Here is a 9,289-nt window from a genome sequence, read left to right on the forward strand (position 1 = left end):
TGCCTTTTGACACTTTGCAGAGGCAGCCTCTGTCTCCAAGGCCCTGAGAAAAAGAGCTTTATCTGGAGCCCAGACTTCCTCCCTGGACAGTGTGCACAGGTCTTGCTACATAATTTGCGGGGTTCAGTGCAAAATGAAAATGAGGGGCCCTTGTTCAAAAATTATTAATAATTTCAAGCTGGTGACAGCAGAGTGTTAAACCAGGCGTGGGACCCTCTGCGTGCGGGGCCTGTTTGACAACACTGGTCGCATAAATACAGACACACGTGCACACACTCTCTTCTCACCTACTCTCCACCTGGCCTGCCCAGAGACTGCCCAGAAGGTGCAGCCGCGGGCTATCAGAGGAATTCTGGCTCTGCCCAGTTCTGCTCCGTGTTGGAGGCCCCTGTGTAGGGGGGTGGCCTGCTAAATACTGAAGTGGCACTGGGGTGGGCTGGGTAGAGCCCTGCATGGCCAATGGCGGCGGGGCCTTTCCACTGTGTTCTCACCAGGGAAACACGGAGGGAATGGTTCACCTCTTGGTCTGGGGTGAAGGTGGGTGACCTGAGCAGTGCCAGCCAGCCTGCCCTGCAGTGGGAAGATCCGGGTTATTCCTCCAGAGCAGCCTTCTGGCTCTTGCCTGAGCTGGTGCCCAGGAAGGATGGGAAGCCTCCTTCCCAGCGGAGTTTTGCGCCAGACGTAACTGACTGGGATGTGAAGTAGCTGGTGCTCAAACACAGGTGCCTGTAGCTGGAGGTTCGCAGCCAGGCCCGGGGCTGCTGTCACCGAGCCCTACCCCCACACTCTGTGGCTGCCCAGGTGAGGTGAGGTCCACTGGAGTTAGGGATGAGGGGAATGGCCGGACAGGTGTGGCTGCAGGGGGAAGGCCTGAAGGCTCTGAGGCTCAGGGTCCTGCCCAGGGACCGTCCTCCTTGGGATACCAGATGAGCTCAGGGTTGAGCTCCCGAGCCTGAGCTGGGAGTGGGAGGAGCTGAAATCCATGCTCCTCTGGCCAGACCCCGGAAGGGTTGACAAACCTGGGGGCAGTGCCCAGGGTGGACAGGCTGGCAGGGCACACCAGCAGTGTGCTCAGGTGTGTGGGCATCAGGACAGGTGACATGCACCATGGAAAGAGGAGTGTGAGCCCCCTGTGTGCCGGGAGGTGGGAGCGGGGAAGCGCTGCAGTCCTGGCGCTGACCATGCCGTGGGGGCGTGGGCTGTGCAGAGCTGCCAGGCTGCCTTCTCAACAGGGCGCTCCAAGGGTCAGTGGGCTTTGGGGTCACTTTGCTTGGGGTCAGACCCAGGCCAGGCCTCGGCCTGGGGGTCCATCTATGGGGCAGGGCGAGTATGGGGTGAGAGTGTAAAGGCACCCTTCCCCCTACCTGTACTCTGGCCCACTTCCACCAGTGTCTCCGGCTGAGAGTGTCCCCAGGAGCAGGGCTGGCACAGGCTGGGTCTGCTCGCTGACCTCCCCGCTCCTGTCCTAGCTGGCTTCCCCAGTCCAGAGCTGCCGGTCAGGCCGGCTCACGCCCGGGCCCCCACCTGGTATGGTCCCTGGCCCTTCCCAGTCCTGCTTTCTGATCCCTGGGCTGGCAGGGCCCCTGTCCTAAGCCAGGCCTGGCAGCTCTGAGGTCTGGCAAGGCACAGCAGAGTGACGGCACGCCTCCCGGACACACAGGCGGGCTTTGTTTCCCAGCCCCACAGCTCTGTGTGACCACATGGCCGGTGCTGGGTGGCGGCCATCGGAAAGTGCACAGAAATGAGGCACACCCCCAGGCCTGGTCACAGAGACCTCCTGGGTGACCTTCCGCTTGCACTCATCCCCATCTGCTGACTGGATGCTGATGCCCCAGGTGATCTGAGTCTCTGAATGGGCCCCTGAAACACAGGCCCCTGGCCCCCCTGCACCTCCTTCTGCGGTGCGACCTGAGCAAGAAAAATCACTCCTATGGATTTCAGGGTTTATCTGTTACCACAGGTGGTGTCACCTCAACTAATTTGGTGCCTTGATTGAAGTCACTTGAGGTCCAGGGCCCTGCTGAGGCAGCCTCCTCCCCAGTCGCTCTCCAGGAAGCTGCCGGAGGCGGAAGGGCAGTGGGAGGCTGAGGAGACCCCTGCCCCACCTGTGCCCCACCTCACTGCCAAGAATTCTGCAGGGAAAGCCCTGCTGGGGCCGGGGCCTTCTCAGACCACATCTTCCTCTGGCCGGTCCTCGGGATGGGGTCAGTATGTGTGTCCCAGCCTTGGGTCTGGGGTCCTGCCCTCCATCCTGGGTCACCTGAGGGTTGGCAGTGGGATCACAGGTGCCCACTCATGGCGCCACCACCCTTCACCTGGGGGCGTTCTCTGGGGGGTTGGGAAGCAGGCCAGCTGCCACTTGGTCCTGGTGCCACAGCTGCTCAGCGAGGCCATTGAGCACGTGGGCAACGTCGGCCAGCCCAGCCCGCCCATCCAGCGTGCGCCCATCGGCCAGCCGCCGCCCTGGCACGCTCTTCACCCGCAGCAGGGGCAGCCCCCAGGCCTGCCGGAAGGCTGAGAGGTCCCGCTCCGGCACATCCGTGTGCATGTACTGGTCAAATCTAGAGGAGGGTCAAGGAGCCTGGCTGGGCACCTCTGCTCACCGTCGCAACAGACCCAGCCTTTCCCTGCCCCCGCAGCCCCACACCCAGGGTCTGGGACAGCCGTGCTGTGCCCTTTCTGCAAAAGCCCACAGGCTGTACTCCACGGCTAGGCAGAGGCTGGGTCAAGGCCCTTTGACCCCTTGTCCTGTGCCGTGCCCAGGGTGGCTTCTGACAGACCCAGGGGCCACCCAAAGGATACTTGGAGCCGATGACCATCCTGACAGCACCCGGGGCCTCGCCTGCGACGCGGGCCAGCTGCCCAGGGAGGTCTTCGAAGGAGGCGCGGTCCGTGAAGGAGAAGAGGAAGAGGAAGGCATCTGTGTTCTCCTTGCAGGCCTGGGATAGAGGGGCACATAACCATGTAACCACAGGCCCAGAATCCTGCGAAGAGTCAGTAACAATCCCACCTTTCACAGATTGGGAAACTGAGGCCCAGGGCAGGGAGTGGCGGGTCCTAGGGCAGAGTATGGGCTGGGATTCAGTCTCTAGTGCCAGCTCAGAGCTCTACCGCCCAAGGCAGTACCCTCAGCTCACTACCACCCAACTCAGCCCCTGCACACAAGGCGGGCCCGACTCAGACGCTCACCTCGGCCAAGCAGTCCCTCCCGGAACCCACCCGGGCCCCCGCCTGCTCACCGGGAGCATGTGATCGAACTTTTTGAGCGCGGACTCCCCACAGTCCCAGAACTCAAAGCGGAACATGATGACACAGTCGCTGGCCTGCAGCTTGGCCGGCCAGAATACCACGGTGGTCTGGATGCCTACGGAGAGCCGGGGCAGCCGCTCAGCATGGGACAGGGGTCGTGGAGTGTGGAGAAGGGTGGGGGCCAGGAAGGCAGAGGAAGGAAGGGTAGGTACATTCCTGCACTGCTGGGTTCCCAGTCTGATAGGGAAGGCACAGTCCCCGACCTGACCTGGGAATTTGCAGTCTGATGGGGGAAACGGAGACTTGGCCTGGGGGAGCCTTGGCACAGCAGGAGGACAGAGCCCTGGCCATGACCAGCAGTTGCTGTATGCACAGGGAGACCCAGAGGTCCTGGGACGCTGGGGGATGGTGCGACAGGATGGATTGACGAGCATCCAGTGGAAACAAACAACAAAGGAAGATTAGCGCTTCCTGAGCACCTACCTCGGGCCAGCTCGATGTTGGGCATGTGAACACCACTGTCTCTAGTATCAACCCCACAACAGCTTCGTGGGGTTGGTACCAGTATCCTCTTGGGACACAGAAGCCCATGTAGGCTCAGAAAGGTGAAGTGACTTTCCAAGGTTGCAGAGTAAGTGGTGGATCTGGGTGTCAACCTTGCTCGTGTGGTCCAGGGCCAGGCTCTTACCTCTACCCCAGGGCAGGCCTCCCAGGATGGGCAAAGGGTTGGGGCCCCACTCACCAGTGGTCTCGTGGTGCACCACGGGCACCTCCAGGCCAGCCAGCTTGGCCACCATTGCCGTCTTGCCCACACCACTTTTCCCAGACACGAAGATCTTGTAGCTGGCAGTGTCGATGGCCACAGGCGGGGGCAGCACTGGCCGCTCGAGCAGCCCTGGGGCAAAGAGGGAGCTGAGGGTCAGGGGGTGCTGTGGCCTGAAAGTGTCCCTCAGAGTTCATGTGTTGGAAACTCAATCCCCAATGCAACAATGCTGGGAGGTGATTAGCTCATGGGGGTTCTGCCCTCACAAATGGATTAATATCATTATTTTGGGAGTGAGTTATCTCGAGAGAGGGTTTATTATAGAAGCAAGTTCAGCCCCCTCTTGCTTTCTTGCTCTCGCCCTCTTTTGCCCTTCCGCCCTCTGCCACGGGATGATGCAACACGCAGGCCCTTGCCAAATGCTGGCGCCACGCTCTCGGATTTCCCAGCCTCCAGAACCACGAGCTAAATACATCTCTGTGCATATAAATTGCCCAGTTGGTGGTATTCTGTTACAGCAGCATAAAACAGAACTCGACGGGGGATCAATCCCATACTTGCCCCATCACATCCTAGGCTGGACATCTTCATTTGAAAGGGCTTCTTCAGGGCTAACTAACCACCCCTGGTTCTCAATACTCATCCTCATTTCAGAGGCCTGAGACACAGAGACTGGCCTAAGTTCTGACAGTCAGTCTGCTGACACTTATATATCAGCTCTCTCAACCTTTATTGGGGGGCCTGGGTGACATCCATTGGAAGACACTCTGAGGTGGGCATGCCCAGCTGTTAACAAAACCCCCCAAATATCTGCTGGTAAGTAAAACCCTACAAAAATTCAACACCACCACTACCATTCCTCTAAGTTATGGCTGCCTGGTACTTGATACTGGCTGTGGCATAAATAACATGGCCAGCGGGCTCTATGTGATGCCCAGAAAATCACTCTACCTTCGTCCACTCTCTCCCACTCAACACAGCTAAAACATAGTAAATACAGTGACAGCCACCCTGAGGGAGCACCCACTGTGTGCCAGACGCGGCTCAGTGTTACGTTAATAGCCCCAGCAACTCCATGGGGTAAATGCTATGATCATCCCCAATGTACAGAGGCGGAACCTGAGGCGAGACTCCACTCATTCACGGCCACACAGCTGTGCCGGAGCCTGGGTCAAGCCTGGCTTTGTGTGACCGCAATTCCAGTGTTCCCAGCCACTGTGGGATGTACAGGGATAATGGCCATATTAGGAGGTCATATTTTGAATCTTTTCTAATTTTTAAAAAAAAAGAAAAAAAAGGTGAATTATTCACAAACGTTGGTCCTTTAGCTGTCTCGTTTTCTGGCCTTAAGTCTTCTGGCGCTTTGCTTCTCCCGCCCGAGCTGTGTCTCACAGCTGACGTCAGCCAGGCCCTGCCTGGGTGAGTGGGCTCCATCCTGGGGAACACCAGAGTCTTATCCAGAGACAGCAGGACGTGGAAGAGGCTCACCTCTGTTTACCAGCGTGTGATCTTGGCTAAGTCTGTCAAATATGCTGTTGAGAGGTTAAATGCGAGTCCATTGTGTAAAGTGCCCAGCAGAGGGCCTGGCACCAGGTGAGGGCTCAGTCAACAGCATCTCTGGTGACAGTGCCTGCTGGCAGGGTTTCGGCTGTTTCCATGTTCCTGGCTCTGATGATGGAAATAGCGCTAAGGAGATCTGGGGGTGGGGACCCCAGGGATAGGGCTTCCAGGAGTCCCCAGGGCTGAAGGGTGCAGTAGAGCAGGCCCTTGCCGTCCAGCTTCTCAGCTCCCGCAGGGAGCAAGAGGTGACAGTGTTCTCCCCAGGGAGCGAGACAAGTGATAGTCTGGGGGAGGGGCACTTACCAAACACCCGCCGGCGGTTCTTGCGCAGGATGCAGGCCAGGTACTCCTTGCCCTCGGCACTCTCATGCCAGTCTGGGACAATCACTGAACCGGGCGCAGGAGGTCTGGCCATGGCTGAGCACGCCGGGTAGGGAGGTGGCAGAATGCTGAGAGCAGGGAGTGCGGAAAGAGGGGTTACTGTCCCAAGCCGGATGCGATCCCTCCTGACCCCCCGACTGTCCCGTGGAGCCCCGGCTCCCCCACGCAGAAGGTGCAGCTCCACAGCCCCCTCTCCTGTGTTGCTCCTCGGGACAGTCATCCCGTTATTGCCCTGCGAGGGCATTTCCACAGCCCCTCTCCCCGCGGTCACCTCCGGGGGCTCACACAGCCCTGCTCCTCCTCTGCCTCCTCGATCTCGACTCCCGAGGCCACCCCGCGGTCACCGCGAGCAGCCCCGCCGCGAGCCAGCCCGGGTGGAGAAAGTCTCTTTAAGAGTCCGCCCCGCGCCCCGCCGCCCAGCCCGCGGGCTGCTTCCGCCCGGCCGGCGTCCGGCTTCGGCGCGCGCGGAGGCGCATGTGCAGGGGCTGTTGCCATGGACACGCCGGGGCGGGGTTGGGCTGCGCGTTCGCGGCTGTGTTCGACCCTCCTACCGCGCCTGCAGCTAGGCGCTGTGCGGTGGCGCCGGCACAGGCCCTTCCCCTCTGGGCAGCGCGTCCTCTCTAACCCCGCGTCCCAGCCCCAGTCCTTCCTCTAAAACTTGAGCAGATCCTCCCTCTTCTGGAGCCTTCCACGCCTCTGTGTCTCAGTTTCCTCTTTTATAAAGTGGATGTAAAATGCTTTCCCTCCTAGGGTCCTTTACAACACTGCTTGGTCCGCAGAAGTGCCCAGTAAGTTTCCTGATCCTTGTTGCTATTACTAATATTATTGCTTCATCAATCCTGCTTGACAGGACCTCGAGGCGACTTTAACACCTCTGGCTTCACAGGTGGGGAAACAACAGCTCAGAGCGGCCAAGGGACTTGTTCAAGGTGTTAAAAATGAGTTGGAGGCTCCCTGGATTGTACGTTCTATTCATTCGTTCATACATTCGTTTGCTCATTCAGCAAGTAATTACTGAGCACCTACCGGGTGCCCAGCCTGCCTGGGTGCTGGGAATACAACTGTGAACGATAAGTCCCTGTCCTACGGGAGCTGGCTTCCTAGCGCTGAGCCTGTGGGCTCCCTGCGCTGTTCCAGCACTGGGTGCTGGGCCTGTCGCCCAGAGCTTGGGTGCTCAGTAAATGCCAGCTAGTGGGTCATTACTGAGAGGTTGTCTATTACATTTAATTTTTACCATTATTTTCTTGCATTGCCTGTACGTAGGGCAAATCACGAATTTGTAAGGAATAATCTATAAGTTAACCTTCATTGAAGGCCACCTAAGTGCCAGACAGTGGGGGCTTAATAGAGGTTACCTCTCTTAATTTTCTATAAACAAACCTGTGTAAACACTATTATTCCTCTTTTCTTTCAGATGAAGACACTCAGAGACATAACATGACCTGCCTGAGTCACACCACACCGGTTGCCAGTGGGAACATTAGACTCAGAACCCAGGGTTACCTGACTCTAAAGTACATATCCGTTCTGCCAGATTGGGTTTTGTGTTTTTAAAACTTTGCCCCAGCCACTAAGAGGGCTGTTCCTCGTGAAGCAGAAAGCAGCCAGAGGGCCATGAACCCACAGATTTTTGAGGCCCATTATGTTTATGGGGCTAGGGAGTGGACGAGAATGTGTAAGACAGGGTCCCTCCCTCAACTTGCTTACACTGCTGCTAGGCAGAAATACGACAAGATGAACAACCTTTCCTACAGGACCGTGCAGCTCGAATCCCTTGCCCACACTCCCAGCTCATATGGTTCCCTTTCCTGCAGCTCTCACCACATCTGCCCAGAGTCAGGGTTATTCACAGCTGTGCACAGCTCTCTCCGTGGGCCAGAAGTGCGTCAGTGGCAGGGCTCGGGTCTGAATTGTCTCTGGGTCTCCAGACTTCACATCCAGCCCTGCCCTGGGTTGGCAAATGGAAGGCTCAGTGAGGGGCTGAGAAAGCGAAGCAACTTGGCAGAATGAGCTTGCCGGTTAACCTGGAAGCCGGATAAGATGTAGAGTCCTCTTGGGCACAGAGAGGGAGGTGGTCAGAGGAGCTAGTGGCCAGCTAGTGGTTAGGGGACTCAGTCTTTAGTGCCCTCAGTGAGCTCATGGAGAGGACACCTGACAGTATCAGCCTCCAACTCCCAGAGATTCTGCAGGGGCGGGCTGGGGTCTGTGAGCCTGCACATTTAACAAGAGCACTGCAGTTGGGGTCCGCATGAGTCAGCCCAGGCTGCCATAACGGAGCACCATAGAGTGGGTACTCTATGGTACCCACTCTAAACAACAGACATGTATTTTTTCACAGTTCTAGACGTTGGAAGTCCAAGATCAAGGTGCCAGCAGAGTTGGTTTCTGGTGAGGCCTCTCCTCATGGCTTGCAGATGGCCACCTTCTCAGCATGTCCTCACATGGCCTCTTTCTGTGCTTGCACCCTCCTGGTGTCGCTTTCTCTTCTTACATGGACACCAGTCCTATTGGATTAGGGACCCACCCTTATAACCTCATTTAACCTTAATTAGCTCCTTAAAGGACCTATCTCCAGATATAGTCACATTGGGGTCAGGGCTTCAATGTATGGATGGTGGAAGGCACAACTGGTCCATAACAGGGTCCATAGACCTCACTTAGAGAAACACTGCCACTGGGGACAGGAAGCCAGCCGATTGGAGGGGCCTGGTAGTGACATGGTCAGAACTGTGTTTCAGAAGGATGCTGTGGACCATCTTCGTCTAGTGAGTTCTACTGTCCTGTGCCCCTCTGCCTACTAAAATGTGTGTCCCCTAAGCAATTTGCTTCTCCATGTAGGGCCTCAAGCAAAGCATGTAGACTGTCTCCCTACGGCCTTTCTCGTGTGGAGCCCTCTGATTAATCCACTCATTTCTTCTTGGTTTGGTCTCTCCACAAATATTTATTGAGCACTTCTTAGCCAAGGTCCCCACAAGGACCTGGGAGGAGGACTCCTCAAGGCAGGGACATAGTCAACAACCTGAAGGAGTGGATGGGAGACACACACACACACACACACACACACACAGGCCGGAGCTGGGTGAGGGCTGGTGAGATGAGGCGTGGCGAGCCCTGCCTGAGGATCCTAGTGGGAGGGGCAGGGATAGGACACCAGGCTTAAAACCCTCTAGTGGCTTCTCGCTGCATCTAGAATAAAGTCCACTTCTTCCCTCCCCGTGGCCTGGCCTAGGGAGTGCTCATGAATATCTGTGAAGCACGTGTCCTCATCTACTCCAGCCTGGAATGCACGCTCTGCCTCCCAGCTGGTCCCTCCACCAGGCTCGCCCCCTTCCGGCC

At 57.5% G+C, this 9,289-nt stretch overlaps 1 protein-coding gene across 1 annotated transcript; it reads right to left on the minus strand.

The window, feature by feature from the left end:
- Nucleotides 1–1,435: 1,435 nt before the first annotated feature.
- On the minus strand, nt 1,436–6,383 carry CPLANE2 (ciliogenesis and planar polarity effector complex subunit 2). Its single transcript, XM_069477381.1, has 6 exons — nt 6,225–6,383; nt 5,876–6,021; nt 3,992–4,144; nt 3,240–3,364; nt 2,803–2,939; nt 1,436–2,561 (listed from the first exon to the last, which is right to left on the minus strand). Exons 2-6 carry the CDS (start codon nt 5,985–5,987, stop codon nt 2,312–2,314), a joined length of 777 nt encoding a protein of 258 aa, XP_069333482.1. The 5' UTR covers nt 5,988–6,021; nt 6,225–6,383; the 3' UTR covers nt 1,436–2,311.
- Nucleotides 6,384–9,289: the final 2,906 nt, after the last annotated feature.

Source organism: Eulemur rufifrons, chromosome 8 (assembly GCF_041146395.1).
Source record: "Eulemur rufifrons isolate Redbay chromosome 8, OSU_ERuf_1, whole genome shotgun sequence".
Lineage (NCBI taxonomy): Eukaryota > Metazoa > Chordata > Mammalia > Primates > Lemuridae > Eulemur > Eulemur rufifrons.